This window comes from Panicum virgatum, chromosome 9K (genome assembly GCF_016808335.1).
Source record: "Panicum virgatum strain AP13 chromosome 9K, P.virgatum_v5, whole genome shotgun sequence".
In the NCBI taxonomy this organism is placed as follows: Eukaryota; Viridiplantae; Streptophyta; class Magnoliopsida; order Poales; family Poaceae; genus Panicum; species Panicum virgatum.
Genome location: NC_053144.1, coordinates 2,978,977 through 3,000,482, shown reverse-complemented (window position 1 = coordinate 3,000,482; position 21,506 = coordinate 2,978,977). Strand labels below are relative to the sequence as shown.

The window sequence follows — 21,506 nt, the reverse complement described above, 5'->3', positions numbered from 1 at the left end:
CTCAAGGTGGAGCGGCAACGATGGTGGTGAAAGCCACGGTGGACTCATACATGTTGATAGAGACGGTTTGTTTCAAGTTACGTGATTGGAAAGTTGCAGGCGACGGCCAGGAGCGAGACGTGAGGCAGTTGTGATGCTCCCTAGGGCACCGCTACGAGGCCAGGGTTAACCATTTCGTTTTCGTTGCAAATCCCGGTGTTTAGCGGAAACGAAATTTCGGAACGAAATTTCGGTAAATTTCGGCGAATTTCGGTGACTTTTGGCCGAATTTTTTTGAATTTTGAATTTTCAAACGAAATTTTTCGAAAAATACCGAATTTTTTTTTCCCGGTAAGTAGCGAAAACGAAATTTTTCGCCGAATTTCGGCGAAATTTCGCCGAAATTTCAAACCCTGTACGAGGCACGCGTAGGCGTCCAGGACGGCGTGTGCGGGAGCGGTCAGACAAGCGATGTCTATGGTCGCATGTGATCTGGCACAAGGCAGAAGGCATGGCGGTGCGTATACTACACGGGCGTGCTGCAGCTAGAGGCGTACGCGATGAGGAGTCAGTAGGGGCCAATGAAGATTAGGCAAGGAGAAGATTGCATGCTTGCATGCATGGATGTACGTTGAATGCATGAGAGATAAAGACCAATCATGTGTCAGGTAACTATATTAATTTGCATGCAAGTTGATTGTTTCTCCCGTTGATAAGAAGAAACCGGCCGTCTGGAAGATTGGGACTCTGACTTCGTGTGGAAATCGGCCACCAGGTGGGCCACGGTGCATGGCTTGTTCGAGGCGGATCACAGCTGCATGTCGTCACGGGAAAAGGAAAATAATCCTGAGTAACAAGCAAAGGAAGGGACGGCTGGAAATACGTTCGGAATAGAAAGGGAAACGGCAAGTGGAGTCCGTTTCTGTTTGAACTCGGCCGGCCATCTTGTCTCCATATAATCAACTGAGTACACGGGATTGCATATGAAGCAATCAAGCTGTTTGCTGACCGAAGCTTGCGCTCGAGCGGGTTGACATCGTTCGTGTGCGACGAACGTGGAGGTCGACGAGGCTCGTGAGCTGCAGGTTGTGCACAGGCGGTGCACGGGGGAGCATCCAGGCAAGGATGCGAGGAAAGAGCGCGTGAGCGGCGTGCTCCTCGACGGGTGTGCAAGGAGTCCGAAGACGTTGTATGGTGCATATAGTTATATAGTTGAAGGTTTTTCCGACTATCTGTGGCAACAGGCAGATGGCGTCGATGACTTCCAAAATTTGAGGTGGCGAGGTTTGATGGCACCGGAAACTTCGGGTTGTGGCAGACGAAAGTGAAGGACCTGTTGGCTCAGCAGAGTATCTCGAGGGCTCTCAACGAGAAGAAGCCGGCGAAGGTGGATGATGATAAGTGGGAGGAGATGCAGCGCAAACGTGTGCTACTATAAGGCTATGTCTCACAGATCAGATCATATACCATGTCATGGATGAAACATCGCCGAAGAAAATTTGGGATAAATTGAAAGAGCAGTTATGTCCAAGACATTGACCCGAAAGCTATACCTGAAGCAGAAATTATATGGGCTGAAGATGTAGAAGGGGTCAGATCTTGCAGAGCATATTAATGTCTTCAATCAATTAATTGCTGATCTTGGGAAGGTCGAAGTGAAGATTGATGAGAAAGACAGGGCTATTATTCTTCAGTGTTCGTTGCCGGGGTCTTATGAGCACTTGGTTACTAGACTGACTTATGGCAAGGAGGATGTTAAGGTGGATGAAATTGTTACTGCTTTACTCGGTCATGAGTAAAGGAGGAAGAACAATTTATATGAAGAATCTTCTGGAGGTGCTTTTGTAGTCAGGGGTGGTCATAATGCCGAAGATAAGAAGGGCAATAGGAAGAAGAAGGGGCCGCAGTGCTATAGGTGCAAGGGATGGGGACATAAAAAGGCTGAATATCCGGAACTGAAGAAAGGCAGAGGAATTGCAAGTGTGATGATTGCCAAGAAGCAGGATGACTCGGATAGTGATAGTGATGTTCTCACAGTATCAAGTGAAAAGTCTTATGAAGCGTGGTTGTTGGATTCAGCTAACTCGTTTCATGCAACATCAAAGAAGGAGTGGTTCTCGTCATACATTGAGGAGGATGGTGGTCTTGCTCACTTGGGAGATGATTCGGGTTATTGTATTATAAGAGTGGGCGATATCAAATTCAAGATGTGTGATGGACGTGAGACGCTACTTAAGGGTGTGAAGCATGTGCCGGGGTTACGGAGGAATCTGATTTCGCTTGGATTATTGCATGATGAAGGATGGCTGTATCAGACGGCGTCTGATAAGAAAATTTTGAGAGTCATGCGGGAAGACAAGACAGTCATGGTTGGTGAGAAGTCAAGTACACACCAATACAAACTGATGGGAAGCGTTGTTGAAGGTGGAGTCATGGAATGCAATGCAACAGTGGCGGTGTTCTGTCCGAAGGTCGACATGGAGGCGGGATCGGCCTCGTCGGGCTGTTCCAAGTGAGCAGCAAAGGGAGATGACTCTAGTCCGGTACACGGAGGTTCATGCATGGACGGCTTCAAGGTGGCGTGCATATTCGCCAAGTTGGAGTTTGTTAGATATGTGTCGAATATGTGTACAGTTTGGTTACGACTGGACTCGAGTTATAATTTGGTAGGTTATGGATAGAGTTCGGGTCGAACTTTATATCCCTAGGACCCATAAATATAAGGGCACTGCCGTGTAACCGTGAGACGACTTCGACGGCTGGTGTGGGTGGCGGCGTGGCCGCGGTGGTGCCCGAATGCCGGTGTAGCTGTTGTTTATGGGGAGGAGCGCCCGTAGTCATATTCCGAGGATGTAGGTAATCGCCAAACCTCGTTAAAAAACATCGTGTCTCGATGTCGTTTTCGTTTGTGTAATCTTGTGATTTAATTTTGCATTTTTGGGTTATTGCTTCCGCATTATTATTCTAACCTAGCAGGCACTGGTGGAGCCGGCAGCCATTTGCGTGTCGCTTCGTCAGTGGGGAGAGGGCCAGTGCCCCCAATCGTTGGCTGAGAATCACTCGCTCACTCTCTAGCTTCGTCAAAAACTGAATTTTCATGTGCTGATCGAGAACGAACTCAGATGGTGGTCTGGTCGATCACACACAAGCATCACAGTGCGCAAGATTTCTGACGCTAAAACCCATGTTCAGAGTTCAAAGTTTCAGCACAAGAAGACACCGTGCCTCCACCACTGTATCTGAAGCCACCCCCCATTAGGCCCACCAGACCAGTAATCCATCACTCGCTCCAATTCATTCATCTGCCGCACAAGTCCACAGCCGAGCTTAATTTAAACTAGTATAGTCCTGAAGAACACATCCCCACCACCACTACGGCACTCACCTATAAATACCAGGCCTCCTCTGCTCCTACACGCCCCCCCACCAAGCAAGCGACCACCAAGAACGCGAGCTGCCAGCGCAGGGATCACAAGGGCCGCTCGGCAGGCAGCAGCTCAGCTCTAGTATACCACTGCCCATGGCGGCCCCCGCGATGGCTCCAGCGGCGCCCGCCTTCCCCGGGCTGAGGATGCCGCCGCCGCCGCCCGCGATCATCACGCTCCCGGACGCCGCGGTCCCGGTGGCGCCGCCGCCGCCGCCGCTCTCGGTCGTGGGCAGGCAGCGCGTCGCGGCGAAGAGCAAGGCCGTGGTGGTGCTGGGCGCCACGGGGACCGGCAAGTCGCGCCTCGCCATCGACCTCGCCCTGCGCTTCGGCGGCGAGGTCATCAACTCGGACAAAATGCAGCTGTACGCCGGCCTGGACGTGGCCACCAACAAGGTGGCGCCCCACGAGTGCGCGGGCGTGCCGCACCACCTGCTCGGGGTCGCGCACCCGGACGCCGAGTTCACGGCCGCCGACTTCCGCCGCGAGGCCGCGCGCGCTGCGGCCGGGGTCGCCGCGCGGGGGCACGTCCCCATCATCGCCGGAGGGTCCAACTCGTACGTCGAGGAGCTCGTGGAGGGCGACCGCCGCGCGTTCCGGGAGCGCTTCGAGTGCTGCTTCCTCTGGGTGGACGCGCAGCTCCCCGTGCTGCACGACTTCGTCGCCCGCCGCGTCGACGACATGTGCCGGCGGGGGCTCGTCGAGGAGGTGGCCGCGGCGTTCGACCCCCGCCGCACCGACTACTCCAGGGGCATCTGGCGCGCCATCGGCGTGCCGGAGTTCGACGCCTACCTCCGCTCGCGCGGCCTCGAGCGCGTCGACGACGACGAGCGCGCGCGCATGCTCGCCGCGGCCGTCGACGAGATCAAGGCCAACACGTCCTGCCTCGCCTTCCGCCAGCGCGGCAAGATCCAGCGGCTCGCTCGCATGTGGCGCGTCCGCCGCGTTGACGCCACGGAGGTGTTCCTGAAGCGCGGCCACGCCGCCGACGAGGCCTGGCAGCGGCTCGTCGCCGCGCCATGCATCGATGCCGTCCGGTCCTTCCTGCTAGAAGACCAAGAATATAGTAGCATGGTCACCGCCTCCATCTTTGCCTCCACGGCCGCCGCCGTCGCAGCCGCGGTTGCCTAACACATGGAACGCCGCCGGACGGAGCACACGACCATCTTGATGCCATGCGCCAACCTCCATGGCGTCGTCGCAGAGCTCATCAGCTCAGGAAAGGTAGCAAGACCGGAATGGCTGCATGCTCTCTGCCGCGGTCAAGCTCGCGGTGACCGGTCAGAGTAGCCTGTTCATACTTCATATAGTTGACCCCCATTTTCTCTGTAATTTTGTACGCGATGATCGGTTAAGTGCGAGAGCGAGTTTTGATAATATTCCAAGAATGTGTAGTAGACGGCGGCACTGATGCTGTAACAGGCTCTTGCTGTAAAAATAGAGAGAGAGGTCTTGGTAAAAAGCTTCATGAGCAGAAATGATTTCTTATGAGATGAGATGTGAATATTGGCTAGTCAATATCGTAATCTGAACTTTTCACGGTCACCATTCAGTTGTGTTATCAAGAATCTCACTTGTTGCGCACTTACAATAATCTAGGACTATATGTATGCTCTTGTCCATCCCTTTTCTTCTTCACTGAGACGAATCTGTGCCTCCAAATTGTATATACTTTCAATAAGCGGCCTTTTTGTATAAGTATTTCTGCAGTATATCGCACATGAACAAGTATTTGTCCAGGTGCACAGTCAGAAATACTTGCATTTATGGACAGAGGAAGCATATGTGTTTGAGAGAGAAAAAAAACACACTGCATTTGCTTAGCGATGCTCTCTATGTGGTTTCTATTGTATGTCCTGTGGATAGAAGCTGACATGTGAATTACTTATGTTGTCTCTTTTCTTCTGATCGTTTTTCCAACTCTAGTACTTGATCTGGAAAACATTCCCACGCATGTTTGAGATTAGTTAGGAGAGAGCTTTGCATGTCAAGGTCAAACCTTCACACCATCAGGGCGCTGCTCTTGCTATATTTATAAATTATCCACCCTGGTGTTCAGAGTCAACTCCAAATTATTTGCAACCAGTCAATGCCTAAGCATGATTTTCCAATGTGTTATCTTCTTGAACATTATTTTTTTTTGAATAAAATCTTCTTGAACATTGTCAAACTCGAGTGGACACTAGAGGTCGTTAAGCTAGTGATAGGATTATCTGTAGCTAGTTCCTCAGGCTCTTAAGGTCAACCAAACCACATTGTACCTATACTAGAATCTTACGACAAAGAGAACGAACCTATTGAGTTATTCAAAAAAAATAATGAACCTATTGAGCATGCACCTTTTTTTTTGTTTCATTTCTTTCAATAGATTCTTCAGTCAACATTAGCCATGACCAACCATTTGACGTCACAGATGAATGATAATAATCATAGATAATACTTTCCTTTTCACAATAATGTGCTCTAGAGGTTCCTGATTCCCAGTTATAAGCATGATGTTAATAACGTCAAAGCTTTTGTATGATGAGGAGGAAGAAAGTCAAACTGTTGATGCTCCAACAGAAGGTCAAATCATTAAAGCATGGTGTAAAAGAAAGAAAACAGAGATTAGAGGAACCCCTGAATAGCAAGAGGGCTGTCGTTGAGCATGGAGAATGTTATAAAATTTAAAGTCAGCACATGAACTTGCAAAACTTTCTTTGGGGGGGAATGGTTTGTAGTGCACCACTGAGTTCAATGAACCAAAAAAAAAAATTCTAAACTAGTGGTATCCAAGGCGCTCAACTTCTATTGGGCCCAAGCGCTTTGCACTATGTATGAAATTAGTTGTTAGGTTGAGCAAATAATTATACGATTAGACTCTCCAAAGCCACTAGCACCCAGAAACCCAAACCAGTCCATGGTATTATCATTTCCTAGAATATTTTGCACATATCAACCACTTGCGTGGTGCTCTTTTCTTTGCTTTTCGTTGAAAAGTGGTGGCGATATTTGTTCATGACTGGTTGAGAAACAATTTCCATGAATTGCATACAAATTTCCTTTTTCAAGCAACTGTGAGCCAATCAGCCAATCATGGCTGGATCCACTTTTTATCCATTCATATTTAAAGTACTTGTACGAGTTGTTGCAAATAGAAAACCTTTTGTTCTCTGTTTCTATAAAAAACAAATCTTCTATACATGCAAGGAAATAGCTGATGTCAACCCTGCTGGGCCAGTGATCCAGTCCACTACTAGCCACACTGGCTAGACGAGACAGTAGTTTTATTATTTAATCAATTGCCCTCCTTAGTCTTGTGACGGAACCGCCAAATTAAAACTCTAAATTAAATTAAGTGTAATGACCGTCATTTGAACACATCAGGTGCATTAGCTTAATGACTTAATTTGACGGTCCTTTCCCAACCCACGGCCCGATCGAAACAACACCGGTAGTCCCACGTGAAGGCGGGCGCTGATGGTACAAACACGACAAATACTTGAAAATATAAAGGGGTGACAAACTGATATACAAGAGTTTTTACAAATAGAGTTCAAATACACATATAGCTTACATAATTTACATAAATTAAATAATTTACAAACTTTACAATAGAGTAGCTAAGTTCAACAACAACAAAAAAGAACCTATAACTACATTAGTGTTCTGCCCCTACACCCCCGGTCGGACTGGCCTGCACGACATACCACTCGAAGCTACCGGTCAGACCGGTCAGACCGGTCTAACAAAACAGACAGGCTGCACATCCAGCCCTGCACATGTGCAACCCCGCGGACCCCTAATCTAACTATCTGGTACTATGACCTCCCATCTCTCTGCGTCCCGGCGGATGAACTTGACGCAACAGGGACAAAAGTCAACGTCCGGATGCCCTGAAATAAAATTTGGTGGCAACAAACCCTGAGCAACTAATACTCAGCAAGAGTTACCCGACTATTGGGTATACTTAGCCCACATATCTAGACATGCAAGGCATTTGGCGGGTGGTTTATTTTTGCAGAAAAAGCGATTAAAGTAAATCCTTATTTTCATAATTTTAGCTTCAGGCTATATATATACACACACACACACACACACACACACACACACACACACTATAATCTAATATTTGCATAAACCCAACTTTAACAAACATGGTGGGGCAATGAATAATAAGCCAATGTATTCATCATCATATATATAATTATCATCCTATCATGAAACTACGATGTGACTTGGAGATCAGGGTGCTCATAACCGAGAGCGACTGACGGCGAATCGATCCGATTTAACCTTGCAAGGTAGACCTAACCAACACAGCACGCATAACCCCCGTCGGACCTCACGCACTAACCCTTCCCCTCCCTGTCTCGAACTACAGGACCGTCCCGCCATCATATGGTCAGCCGAGCTCAACGTGAGACCACCAAAAGTAATACATGCATCCCCATTTCTCCGCGACTACTCGACTACCCCAGGAGGTGAGATGGAGTCCTGTACTTTCGAAGCTAGGCAGTACTAGGCTTACCGGTTTCGACTACCTCCTACTCCCGGCATGCGGTTAGTACAATTCAAACATGATCAGCAGGTCCAACAACGGTACGGTCCTTAACCGACACAGACGGGACTAAGACACCCAGGAACCCTATTCTGCTGTCATACCTATATATTCTCATCATTTCCCGTCCGGTCTCAATTCTCTATTTATTCCATATCAAACTCAACAACTCATGTACTGGAATATAAATATATCATATATCTCATGAGTAACTGGAAATTACTCGACTTCTAAACATCATATACGTCGCGAGTGACAAAAAATCACTCGACTTCTACCGAGAACCATTAAGCATAGCATTTTTATCATCCTATACATACTAATATAACTCAAGGAAACCTATAGATCATGCAACTAGGGTTCCAAACAACTCCTAAAACGTAATGCATAAGTAATAAATACATATAGTGAGTCATAATTTAAAATAATAGGACATGCACCGGGGGCTTGCCTTGAGTCTGCTGCTAAGTACTAGGGTCAGCTGGGCCTTGGGCCAACTCCCCACGAACCTCCTGCTGCGGGGCTTGCCCCTGCGGTTCCTGTGGCTCCGCAACCACCTCGTATACAATCTCCTCCACCACGGCTGCTACACGTATGCACATGCATATGATATGAGGAATGCAGGCATGATTTACAAAAATATAAGTAACCAATACCCGAAATAGTTTTCATCTATTTGTACCAACTACCCCTTACTAATCCCCCTCAGCCACTGACACACCGGTCAGACCGGTCCACCCAACCGATCAGACCGGTCCCAATTAACTCAACCGTGATACCGGTCAGACCGGTCTTGCCCAGACCTAGAGCTAGAATTCCTGGCGCGGTGAAACTTGCCCACCAAATCCAAAACCCTTCTAGGCACTAGTTCATGGACATAGTTGGGTGTGTTTTACCAGAGGGAATCGCCTAAAATCATCTAGAACGAGAGATTGACCCACACAAGATTTAATACCTTGAGTGAGCTCCTTCTTGCACGAAGACTTGAATCCCAGGCACCCCAGGGAGGGAATCGTGGAGAGGAAAGCGTCCCACGCCGATTTGATCCTTTACCCGGCCTTGGAATCAAAGGGAGAGGGAGGATTGAAGAACCTAGGGCTTGGGAAGGGGAGAGCTCGGGGAGAGTGAGTGAGAGAGCTGGTGAGGTCGAGTGCACAGGTGAGGAAGAGAGAGAGTGAGTGATTTAAATGTTGTGGGGCTTAAAACGGTTGAAATCGGTTCAACCGGTCAGACCGGTTGTCCCGACTGGTCAGACCGGTCTGGCCCAGGCTGACAAGAACAATTTTGGTTTAGTGATTTGTTGCGTGAATTTTTGGAACTAATGGCTGTGACTAATTTAATTCTAGGTGGTTAACACCTGAGGTGTTACAAGTCCCTTTCCAAAGTATTAGACATCTTGCATGTCTTATTTTCTATGGTTGTGGTAATTGCACATGGTAGCTGTAAGTTGTTGTGCGCACTAAAGATAGCTTTTTCAGGGGGTCATGTTAACCGTGTGGCTGCTATATGCTTTTCGTGATGATGTTAACCATGGCTGCTATGCGCGCTTATTATGAACTTTAACCCTCCCCAAAGTCTGAACCACCCAATGGAATCCAAGAAGAACATTCAGCAAGTTACCTAGTGCTAATTTGTTAGGGCAGGCGGCTACAATGCCACAGCAAAGCCAAAAAGATAAAAACGCTAAAAAAAACTTTTTTTCTAGTACTGCACTAGATAGGTATTGGAACTGCTGAGGTACGGTGAGAATGACAATGTATCCTCCAAACTTGAGAGCCACACACATTACCAAAAAGGACAAATGAAAGCTATTGCATGCATGAATGTAAGCCAAGGGCATGAAATACAAAGCCATGGCTGCCCAGTACAATATATTCTAATTAGGATGCTCGCCACTTCTTGCATTGTAAGCCTCTAATAAGGATGAGTCCTGGTGGCCCCTTGTCCTGTTCTAAAGCACTGGTCAAAAGGAATTCCATTGTACCCTATACTGAACCTTTTTGTTTTCTATTGAGGGTGACACTAGCATTTGTCGATCTCTTCCTTTTTTGGTTTTCTTTATAAGCATGTAGCTTATGCAAGTTAAAGCCATTGGTGATCATTAGATAGTGTTTCTATATTGGCACCGATAGGAGGGTTGGAAGGCTTCAAGGACCTCTAACCCTTCAGGTTATAGCTAGGGTAGTTACATGCATGCACCTGCCAATATCATAACTAATTCCATGTTGGTTTCTTGTTTAAAATGAGATGCATCATTGTGTTTGCACTTGCTCAGGACTACCCACCAGGAAAGTTGGTCATCCCTATATGGGCCAAAACTAGTTCTTCCTTAGACCCATTTGTGATAAAACAATGTCAAACATTTGTTGTCTCTCCAGCTTCCTATATATAAAGAATGCAATAATCTTATCAATAAACTTTCAAGAACATCCTCTTATAGTTTTATATTTTAATTTTGAATTGGAACCTTTATGGACATCACACTAACATATATTTTTACCTAATTTTGGAGGTGCAAATGCAACTGATCGCGCAATGTTACACTTCAATCCTTATTGCATTTGATATATAGCATCTCTACCATCTACATTTCAGGGACTACTTCCATGCAACTTCTTCAAAAAGAACCTACAAGAAACAAATGATTGATGGTCGTCTTTCACATACTACTCTAAAAAAACACAGCCATCGTGTGGACAAAAGCAAGTTCTAATTTAATTTCCACCCTATATGAAAATTTAACCCCTAATTATATGCTTGTGTACATAACGATGAATAGATCAATAGTTAAAAAGACGCAAAGTGGAGCGTTGTTGAGCTGATCATCTGGTCTTACAGGCCACTAATGCCGGCTACTATCATTAGCCTTTATTGTCAATGGCATTATCTTAGGAGAATTCCAAATTGATATATTTGAAAACAATGTGAGCACACGCATGCATCTTGGTGCCTAGCTAGATCTAGGTAGCTAGTGAGAGATGCCAATCTCTCGCAATTCTGATTCTAGCTATCCCGCATCACAAAGCAGGCTAGATTGCATCAAGTGGTTACAACTATGTCTCTAAACTTCATCTTATTTACCCACCCTTGACCTGGAGTCAGATTATTAATAAGAATTTGTTTGACCATATTTCTTCATTTGCACAAACCAATAATAGTTATCAGCATGTTTTGTCATTTGTATTCCCTCTCTGACACTATTCTCACATGAACTATTTATGCACATTTAGTTGTTCGATTTGTTCCATTGCAGCGCACGGACAGCAGAGTATTCCTCAAGATCAATGTTGCATCCACGCTACTCTGTAAACACTTGCACAGAACACCATGTGTAAAATTTGCTTTTTCAGGATTTGTTTTTTTTCCTTTGCAAAGCAAGGGAGTTCAAATCATTCACATCTATTTCGCTTGAGGACTATCTGAGCCATTTCTTTTAGTATCCTTCACTCTACTGTTGAATTTCTCATAAAATATGTGTAAGCTTGTCTGTGTGAAGATGACCTGAGGCATTTGATCCCACAGCTGGACCTTCATGCTGAAACGATGATATATTCTCATCATGAGATTGCATATCTCTCATAGGGCAACCAAGGAATACCCTTTTTGGGCCACACTGAATTCATGGATTCTTAGTATTCACCACTTGGAATAAATTTTCCTCTCTCTAGGAAAGTAGCATGAAAAAGCATATGTGGCCGCGTCGCTTACATTGGACATAAGTGAGAGTTTCTGGTTCTTCCACTGGTCACTCTAGCTCTAGAGTCTAAGATATGCTATGCCCTGATACAATTGAAAATTGAGAGCCGCAAATGATGATATAAAGTGTGGGTGATTCTCCTATCTTTCATATATAGTTGTGCCTGGAGCATCATACTACTATGTTAATGTTTTGAAGAGAATTTTGCAGTTACCTATCGTTTTCAGGTATACAAATTCTTGATGTGATTGTCACACATGCATACTAGTAAAAGGCGAAAAAGAAAGGAAGGATGCAAACATATCGAGGCTTTTATTAAGAAAATTTTGGAAAGTTATTTGGACCTATCTTTGCTGATGAGCATAAACTTACTTATTTTTTGAAATCACAGGAAAAACTTGCTACTTAAATTAAATTTGTGAAACAGAGTACAGGCAGTCAATTCTGGATTCTGGTATTGAAGAATGAGAATAATGTTGGATGAACCAAATCTATGTCTTTGTAACCACTTGCAATGATAGCTAGTTTATTTATCACATAACCCTTTTTAAGGTTGGTTATAATTAGTTGCCAAATTTTTTGCTAGCTTTTTTTTTTGCGAGATATTGCTAACTTATTACCACATCCCGTCCATAGGATTCATCAACCATAACATCACTAGTCAAAGTCCTGGAAATTTAACAGTAAAACCAAACAATTTGTTACAGTAGGACTCGAATCATGGCGGTTAGCCACAAAACTTGGATTACACAGATACATCTAGAAAGAACAACCACTTGGTAACACATGCTGTGTGATAAACAGAAATACTCTGCCCATGCATAAATAAGTGGCATTCCAAGATTGTTTTTAAGCCAATAATTTCGAATTTAGCTTGTATATTACTTTTTGGGTTGAGTTCGAATATTTGAAAATGTTATTATAGTATATCTGTCTCAAACTACAGTTTCATAAAAGTACATTTTTACTATGCTATATAATTGTTTCTAACAAAAGGAACTACTCATAGTTTTGGAGACCATGTCATTGTCCAAAACATGACTTTATTAGTTATTGGAGGGAGTAATAAAGATGAGAAACCATTCTACTCAAAAAAAAAAGATGAGAAACCATTAACCATTACCTCTCGCGCCCATAATTTTCTAATAAAGTTGAATATATAGATTATCCAGTTTTTCTTCTAATGGCAGACTACTGGGTGGGCATTATTAGTTAGTGCATGGAACTACACAAGGTATTAATCATGGAGTTCTATATGCATATTTGATAATAGTGAAACCTAATCGTCAAATTTTCTATATTTCTTTTTCAGTAAGCATAGTGGTAGGAAGAAATGTTCCCTCCAAAGAACCTAGTGTCCATTTGGAATTTGGGTGAACTTGATGTGTTTATATGCTCAAATAATTAAGTATAATGGTCGCTTCAGGTAAAACCACAAGTGAACTTCACTTGCGTATGGAACCGAGTAGAAGTGGAACAGATTCTTCCACTGAATGCAAAAGAAACATCACTGATATTTTTTTAGTTAAAATGTGGTTAGATTATTACTGTGTTCGTTGAAACATATGCCCATCCATCCACGCCATCGCTTCAGCTACAATTGTAGACGTGAGCTTCTCACACCACATTCTAAACTTCAACATCTTGCAGTATAGTATTATCACTAACTATCTCTGTTTCAAATGCATTCTAGTTAGGGTTCTAGCTCTTTCAGAATTAGAGGGTTCTTGGAGAACTTTAATCAGAAAAACAAAGTGTAGCTATCCCTCTCCTTGTTTGGGGTTCCTATGCATCTGATTCTAGCTTTGACTAACACTTGGAACCATGCATATTTTTGTCTTATCTCTTCTTTCGGTGCATGGGGATCCTATGCGTGCACTACTGATGTCAAAATACACTGCATGTATCTTCTCACTAAAATATTGTAAATCTAGCAATCTTGTACACTTAGTCAGTGAGGAGACATTCAGACGTTCTTTACTTAGTTTGAAGGAATATATGTGGGGGGAGGTGTGCATTTATTTGGCTAATACTGCGGTTTGTGAATGAATTCTTAATTTGGCTTGTGAAGGTCATGTTGGTGGACGTCTCTGCTCCAAGTAGAGTAGAAATAAGTTGCTACACAAAGATAGTTTTTTCCCCTCTTCGAACACTTTTACGGCCCTTGGGAAGTTGGGAGGTATACTACAAAGGTACAACTAAGAATACATCCATAAAAAAACTCTTCTAGGTGTCTTTCTCGAAAGGGAAAAAAAACAACGACTGGTCAAATGACCCAGCAGTTCTCGAAGTGAGATGACCTTTGTTTTAATTCCCGTTACAGAAACTTCCTTGTGAAACTTTTTGGCCCATTTCTTTTTTTTTTCAACAATGGCGCCAGATCCTAATCTTGTAAAAAGAAGCCCTCCTTTATTCTCTCCGTAGCTCATCTCCCAGCTGCTTTCTGCATGCATTCTTATTCCCGTCTCATCAGAAAGATCAATCGTGAAAGAGGATGAGCGAATTGCAGTCACTTGCGATTCGTCGTATTGCCAGATGAAATGGATTTGAGTCTCGTCAAGCATGAATTAGAATTCGTGCCAAACACGGAACCAGCTGGTTGCCTGCAACAGTGAAATATTGCGTATCGAAGTGACAGGATTGATAGCACAACTGATGGATCGATCGTGCATATGGATGCAGTCATGCACTATCGATCTGCTAGCTATCAGTGCATCAATCAAAGTTGCTTCGAGTAGCTAGGATTCTGTTCTGCAACAGAATTCAACAACAGTTAGCAGCTACATAATCCTATTAATGGAATTGAAAAGGTAGTTTCATCGTCACATGAAAGTCGTTTGGAAATTAAACGCTATCTTTCGGCGCAGTTCGACGGCAAAGCAATGGAAATTTTTGCTTCTCATCAGCTCGCTTTCGCAGCTCCTTTTGGGTATAAGAGTACTAGTACCATGGAACTGGAACAATAATCACTGTACTTTCCGGCCTAGTTTTTCGGCTGAATCTCAGGCCTGGAATGTGAGACTAAAGAGGGCCTCAAGACATATAAGAGGACCAAAAAGAGGAAGATATGTACACAAACTTTTGAATGTTGGAAAGAGATGAAATTATTCTGGGAACTGCGCCCTTGCTTGCTTAGCCTTCATAGTTGATATATGGCAGAGCTTCTACCTTGTTCCGCGCCCCCAAAAAAAAACACAAGGAGCATACAGAAAAAAAAAAGATACCGAAAGCACTATCTAGCACACATTATTTCATCAGCAGCTAGCGTGAATGCCTTTTGACTTTCTTAGTTTCTTTGCGGATAACAAATGCGTGATCTGTTCTATACGTAGTTGGCTAAGTCAATGCCATACTAGAAAAATGAACACTCCCTCCGTCCTAGAATATAGCTATTTTTATAAAAAAATTTCAAATCAAACATTTTCAACTTTGACTATGGATGGTATTACAATCATAAAGGTTGACAACATAAAATTGATGTTAATTGATTCAAAATGAAACCAACTATCATAACATGTAACCTTTTTATTTAAATTAATTATTTTTGGAGATAACTGGTTAAAGATGAAAATGTTTGACTTTGATCAAGTCTAAAAGTTGCTACAATTTGGGATGGAGGTAGTAACAGCTTAGATGGCCAGCGGACGTGTTTATACTCTCCACCAACTATTGGAGATCATCTAGGTTTGTTGTCATATTTATCTCATTAATTTTGATATTTCTTTTCGGGTAGGCAATATGCTCATCAATAGCATACACTTGTGAATCTTCACCAGATGGTAATAGAGACTGTGCCTTTATAGGTAACTAGGTAAGTGTTTTTGTATCTTAATATCTTTGGATTTTCTTTCACCGTGAGCCTTCATGTCCCTTGATTAATTGCTCTATTAGGGAAAAGGCAGCCTTGTAATGAATAACAGTATGGAAGATTTGTCGAATGACATATCAAAATGGGGTGGTGGCGCAGTTGGCTAGCGCGTAGGTCTCATAGCTAAAAGAGAGTGATCCTGAGGTCGAGAGTTCGAGCCTCTCACCCCACACAAAAAGAGCAATGATTAAACCTGTGCTAATGTGACTGGTTGGGTCCGTCACAGCTGACTGATCTCTTGATTAGATCACATCAGCACACGTGAGCTCTTCTTTTTAAAATTTTCCAATTTCTTCCCTGATTGAATTTCTTTTCCGATTCCCCAAGACACACGTGAGGTCTTTTTTTAGAATTTTCCTAGTTCGACTCCCCCAGATATTTTCGCTTTTTTTAATTAATTTCTCTCCAAATTGATTTTGATCGGCATAGCAATTACCACCAAGATTTCTGCTACTGCTACCCGGCTGACTCCCCAGCCAGCAGTTCAAGCAAGATAGATTGCAAGGTGCACGTACTGGGTGGTGACTCCAATCAATGGTGACCATTTGATTTCAGTTACAGGCTTTATAGCAGTTAGGAATACATAGCATACGCATCTCCAGAATCAGGAGCGAGTTACAAAATGTGCACGGCGCGTCCTTGCAGCACCGCAACAACAGCAGCTGAAACCGAGAAATAATAAGCGCGAGAATCGACACTTAAAAGTTGTGAGAATTCTCGTCTTGATGAGATATACCACATCCCACTAAACTAGATAACCATCCTGACATGTGACATCAAGGGTCAATGGCCTACCCAGACACAAGAGAAGTACACTGTATTATTGCATTCTGTAAAGTTGGCGCCTAGGGAAAGAGAAGATGAAATTGGAGTTCTCCTGATGGACTCAGCGGTTAGGCTGGGTCACAGTTAGTACCACCGCCACCTCTGCTCCACTTGTCGTGCCAATCAGAGAAGCCTGTGAGCAGGGCCTCTTGCATCCACTGGTACCGGCACTGTGATGCAGCTTCAGGAACCGTGAGCCAGGTTCTCTGCCGGGTGCTCTGCTCAGGCCATGAGGTCAGCTCTTCCTTCACATGCAGTGCAAACACGGCAGCTCTGCACATACCCTCAGGACAGCACGCATCTTGATGTGTCTTGCTTTTAAAGTCATAAAACTCCAGAAGATGCTGGCTCAGAAAGCAAATAGCACTGTATAAGCTTGAATATAATAGCAAGATATATTAATTGCTAGATAGATCAAATAAGTTGTTGCAATAGGCATTTGACAAACTTGAATGACAGATAAAAGCTAGTAGCGTATAAGCACATATTGTCATCATGGTCAAGCATTGGACACTGTTTCATCATGATAAGGCACTAAGCACAAGGATAAAAAAAGCTAAAGTTATCTTCATTGGCACACATGCCTTCATTGAGATTTGAGAACCTTCTAGAAAAGGTAGTCATTTTGATTTCATGGGTCTTCCACTATGCAAACACCATACATTACATGTTACAAGCAGAAATTGTGAGAAGAAAAGAATAAATGTCATCTCAATTGTGCTATCCAACATTCAGATTATAATGTCAATTAAAACCTTAAGATTGGCCGAAAGAATTCCAGCTTCTGAAAGTTGAAGGGCACACCAGACTAAGTAACAATAAATCAACGATGTAACTAGTTCAACATCAGTGTCATGACCCACTGAGAACACTACCACAGTGTGCACCTCATGTTTCTTCCACTATGAATGTATGCCTGGCTCGCATTGCTAGATAAACTTTAATGAAAATCTAACAGAAGTGCAGGCCAGTCAAGAATAATTTCTTTACCACCAGCAAATGTTATGTCAGTTGAAACTGTATTACATGTTGCACATCATTAAACTCATTCAGCTACAGGGTATTAATCAATGTGAATCATGTCTCGCACAATGACACAACTTGTGTGCCTTGTGTGAAAGACTGCAGCTGAAAAGCCACTAGTAAGATTATATAAGAGTGCAAGACTCTTGGGCTCTTGGCTTGAATCAATCAACAAGAATCCACAACAACAACAACAACAACAACAACAAAGCCTTTTGTTCCAAGCGAGTTGGGGTAGGCTAGAGATGAAACCCAAAAGACACAAAGGTCATGGTCCAGGCACGTTGATAGCTAGTCTCCAAGCGCTCCTATCCAAAGCTAGCTCCTCAGAGATATCCCAATCTTTAAGGTCTCTCTTAACCGACTCGTCCCAAGTCAGCTTAGGTCTACCTCTACCCCTCTTTACCTTATCAACACGCTTTAGCAGGCCTCCGTTGGACATGTCCAAACCATCTCAACCGATGTTGGATAAGTTTCTCCTCAATTGGTGCCACCCCTACCCTTTCCCGAATAGCTTCGTTCCGGACTCTATCCCTCCTTGTGTGCCCGCAAAACCACCGTAACATCCACATCTCTGTTGACTGGAAGACTTTCTCGAGTCGTCTCAACATAACCGGTCCCAAGCCCGGGTAAAGGAGGAGGGTTGCGGTAGGTTTGGCGAACCAGTGTAAAAAATAGCCACTCAAATGGATATAAAACCCATAAGAACATCAACAAGAATCCACGCCAAGAAAAAAAAAACACCAACAGCAGAAATTTGATGGATTCAGAGGATAATGAATATAAAACCATAATCCATTCCACCTTTTTAACAAGCTTCCAGTTTTCAAGGGAGTCAAACTCCCCTGTAAAGATTATAAATGTATGTTAGTAACCACAATCTGGGGCATAGAACAGTAACAAATTAGGACCAACGAGGGGAACCAAAAGCACGATTCTGAATAATAATAAATTTTAATGTTAGCTTAGCTTGTTAATTAAGCCTCGTACTAAAGGGATAATTCTAATAAAGTACTATGAATACTGAGTCTCCATATCATCTAAGAATATCATTTGCATGAATAAGTCAAGACGGAAGCACAGGCAAACATGTTTCAGGACATGGCGTACATTAACTATTGAAAAAAAATATTAAATGGCAACATGCAAAATGAAAAGTGGTTTTTTTAAAAATAAAATAGCATCTTTTATAGGCATCTTACCACTATATCACCTCGAACTCCAGCCTCTTCTATAGCTTCTCGAGCTGCTGCCTCTTCAACAGTTTCATCGTTCTCCCATCCTCCCTGCAACATGAAAACAAACATAACAAAATTTCCACATGGTAGCCCAGTGCCATGTAGCCGACAAGTTTATGAAAATGACATGGATACAACATGAATAAAAGTTGACGTCATGTATACCTGAAAACTAATCTAAATGATACATTCTCATCATAGATATAGATGTGTAAGTATTGCCAACATATCAAGAAGCCAAATAAAAAAAATGTGTGACAAAACAGCTAATAAACAGTCCAATACTTGGAAATTCTTAGCAAGGACATAGGAATTCAGATCGGCAACTCAAATCATTCAAGTTGCTTCATCTGGATTTCTGAGGCACCACACACCGGCACTTGGAAAGAACTAGCTGAAATATTAATATGCACTGCTCACAGGATTACAAGTGTTCCAATGTAGTTACATGAAAACACCAAAAACAGAACAATTTTGCAATAAAGTTGCAATCAATGTATTTAGCAATGGGGGAAAAGTAAACTTGAAACTGTCACCATTGTATTCTAATTGTTGCATGGATATTTCAGATCTAGATGTTTAAAGTACAGTACCTTTGGAAACAAAAGACCAGGTCCACTTTGGGAATTTATCATGAGAACTTCCACAAGTTTCTTATGTTCATCATCAGAGGTTTCATCATTATTAGTTCTATACCTAAATGGTATGCATCTGCAGAACAATGAAATTATTCAGACAATACATAAATACATAAACGCAAAGGTTGTAGACAACAAGTTTAATAATTCAGAGTTACAGGGTACACCAAACATTCAAGGGATAAAATAGACAACAGCTCTCTGAAATGATAAAATCATGTCTGGACTTCGGAGAGGAACTAAAAAATAGTAATATATATAGACTGCATAAAACGTGGAACCTGACCACAGTGAGCAGTAGAACCACACACAGATAGACGGTTACCTTTCTAGTTTCTCTAAATGCTTCCAGATATTATTGCCTAATCAAATTTGAGTTAATTTAGATCCCCTTTTAATACCAGGACGCAGGAGACCTTCTATAGTGTAATTACATGAGAAGCTTTACGTATTCTCTTATTGCTATTATACCTGGCAAGTCTTGCGATAGGAACTTGCTTCCTACAAGCTGAAGGTAAGTCACAAACTTGACACAAGGCTACCTAAGGGAAGGGGGGACTATATAGGACCCTAGACGAAAAACATGTGGGTAAAATAAGGCACTAATCATGAACAAACACCTGGTATCAACACTGATTTGTGCTTTTTGCTATCAATGACAACAAGAGTACCAATGATACTGACCATTCCGAACTGCTCTATCAATCAGTACTGATTTGAGCTGCAATACAGGGCTGCATCACACATTGGGAGACAAACTATTCAGTATACACCACTATTCATTTCCATCACGCCCTAATTTTGATGCAAACAAGTAATGAAACATGCTTTCACATCTCACTACGTGATAGACACGTCCCACCAGGCCACCACAATCCGTAGCATATATTATACACCATCTATCTAAGTGAAATAAACAAGTACCCATCTCAATACTGTCGCTATCATCAGGTGGTACAAGCTAAGTACTGCGCGTTGATTAAGACCTCCCTGCTCAGTGCATACATCAATTCACAAATGACTACCTGGTAGCACACAACAATTTTTTTTCTTGGGAGCAGGAAAAAAAGGCATATCCAAACTCTAACAAATCCACCACAAGAAACAATCGATCCCCCCTGGTGGCACACCGCAACGATCCATTCACCGGGACCAATGGTACCGCGCCGTCCGCTGGCGAAGAATACAAAGCGCACCGCACCAGGCGCCGCATTTAGGTCAATCGGGCAATGAGCCCGCACGCACGTAGCCATCGCCGCCCCCGATCCAACCGAATCCAATCAGGAAGGGAACTTTGAAGCACTATGAGCAATAATTGGGAAGGGAATCAATCAGTCAGCCCCGCGCGTACCCGGCCACTAGCCGACGGCCATCCTCGTACCGCTGCTGATGCCGGCCCGTGCGGGCCACCAGGTCGCACATGCCGCCCGCTTCTCCCGCAGCCGCGCCGCTCCTCCTCCTCTCTATCCGGCGGGGGGTCGTCGGCGGGCAATGCGGCGAGGGCGAGAAGGGGGGAGGAGAGATTTGTGCGGGGCTAGAGAGAGAAAGGAGAGACGGGGGGAGATAGGAGGTCGGAGTTCCTTGCCGCGAGGGCGCCCTGTTTTTTTTTTCTTTTTCCTTTTCTTTTCCGCTTGCTTTTTCTGGGCCGCAGCCTGGTGGGTTGGGTTGGGTTAGGAGCTTTTCATCTAGAGGCTGTGATGGGCGGCGTGACGTGCCTCTCCTGCTCGGTTTTCTTTACAGATGAGATACAAATTTCTTTTGAAAAAATTTGCATTTGGTTTATCTGGAATTGTCTTGTTTTAGAATTATTTTGATTTTTTTTTCACCTTTCTACGTAAAAGTACATACTTTCGTGAAAGTTTTATGTCGTGTATATAGCACGTCAGACTGAAATGGTACGAACATCGTTTGGATTTGGTTTTTTCTTAGATTGGATATGTATCGCACTTGATGATACTTTTCTCAAGAAAATTAGTTCATTCTACGTGTTGCTGACATAGATAAGCTTGATACTTATCTAGAGATGGCAGCGGATCGGGTTCGGTGCGGGTATCCGCGGATTTCGGTTTTTCGGGTTTCGGGTTTGGTGTTGGTTTTTCGCCCACGGTTTTCAGATTCGGGTTTGGGTTTGGTTTCGGGTTCGGTTTCAGGTTTTGGTTTCCACCTGTGGATATCCGAAATAAATTATTTGGAATTAAAACTCATGTTTTATAATATGTTAATGATTATTTGTTTACTTAGACTATTAAATTTATTGAAAGTTGAGTCATGAAA

At 43.5% G+C, this 21,506-nt stretch overlaps 2 protein-coding genes and 1 non-coding gene across 3 annotated transcripts; 2 read left to right on the top strand and 1 right to left on the bottom strand.

Moving 5' to 3' along the window:
* Nucleotides 1-3,373: 3,373 nt before the first annotated feature.
* On the top strand, nucleotides 3,374-4,921 carry LOC120649350 (adenylate isopentenyltransferase 5, chloroplastic-like). The gene has a single exon (XM_039926127.1). The coding sequence runs from the start codon at nucleotides 3,500-3,502 to the stop codon at nucleotides 4,532-4,534; it is 1,035 nt and encodes a 344-aa protein (XP_039782061.1). The 5' UTR covers nucleotides 3,374-3,499; the 3' UTR covers nucleotides 4,535-4,921.
* A 10,765-nt stretch (nucleotides 4,922-15,686) lies between these two features.
* LOC120653104 lies at nucleotides 15,687-15,777 on the top strand. The gene has a single exon (XR_005666788.1). It is a non-coding gene; the product is annotated as a small nucleolar RNA snoR114 (small nucleolar RNA).
* A 250-nt stretch (nucleotides 15,778-16,027) lies between these two features.
* On the bottom strand, nucleotides 16,028-20,848 carry LOC120649349 (nudix hydrolase 16, mitochondrial-like). Its single transcript, XM_039926126.1, has 4 exons — nucleotides 20,584-20,848; nucleotides 19,188-19,305; nucleotides 18,559-18,642; nucleotides 16,028-16,677 (listed from the first exon to the last, which is right to left on the bottom strand). The coding sequence occupies exons 1-4, from the start codon at nucleotides 20,652-20,654 to the stop codon at nucleotides 16,402-16,404; spliced, it is 549 nt and encodes a 182-aa protein (XP_039782060.1). The 5' UTR covers nucleotides 20,655-20,848; the 3' UTR covers nucleotides 16,028-16,401.
* Between the last annotated feature and the right edge of the window lie 658 nt (nucleotides 20,849-21,506).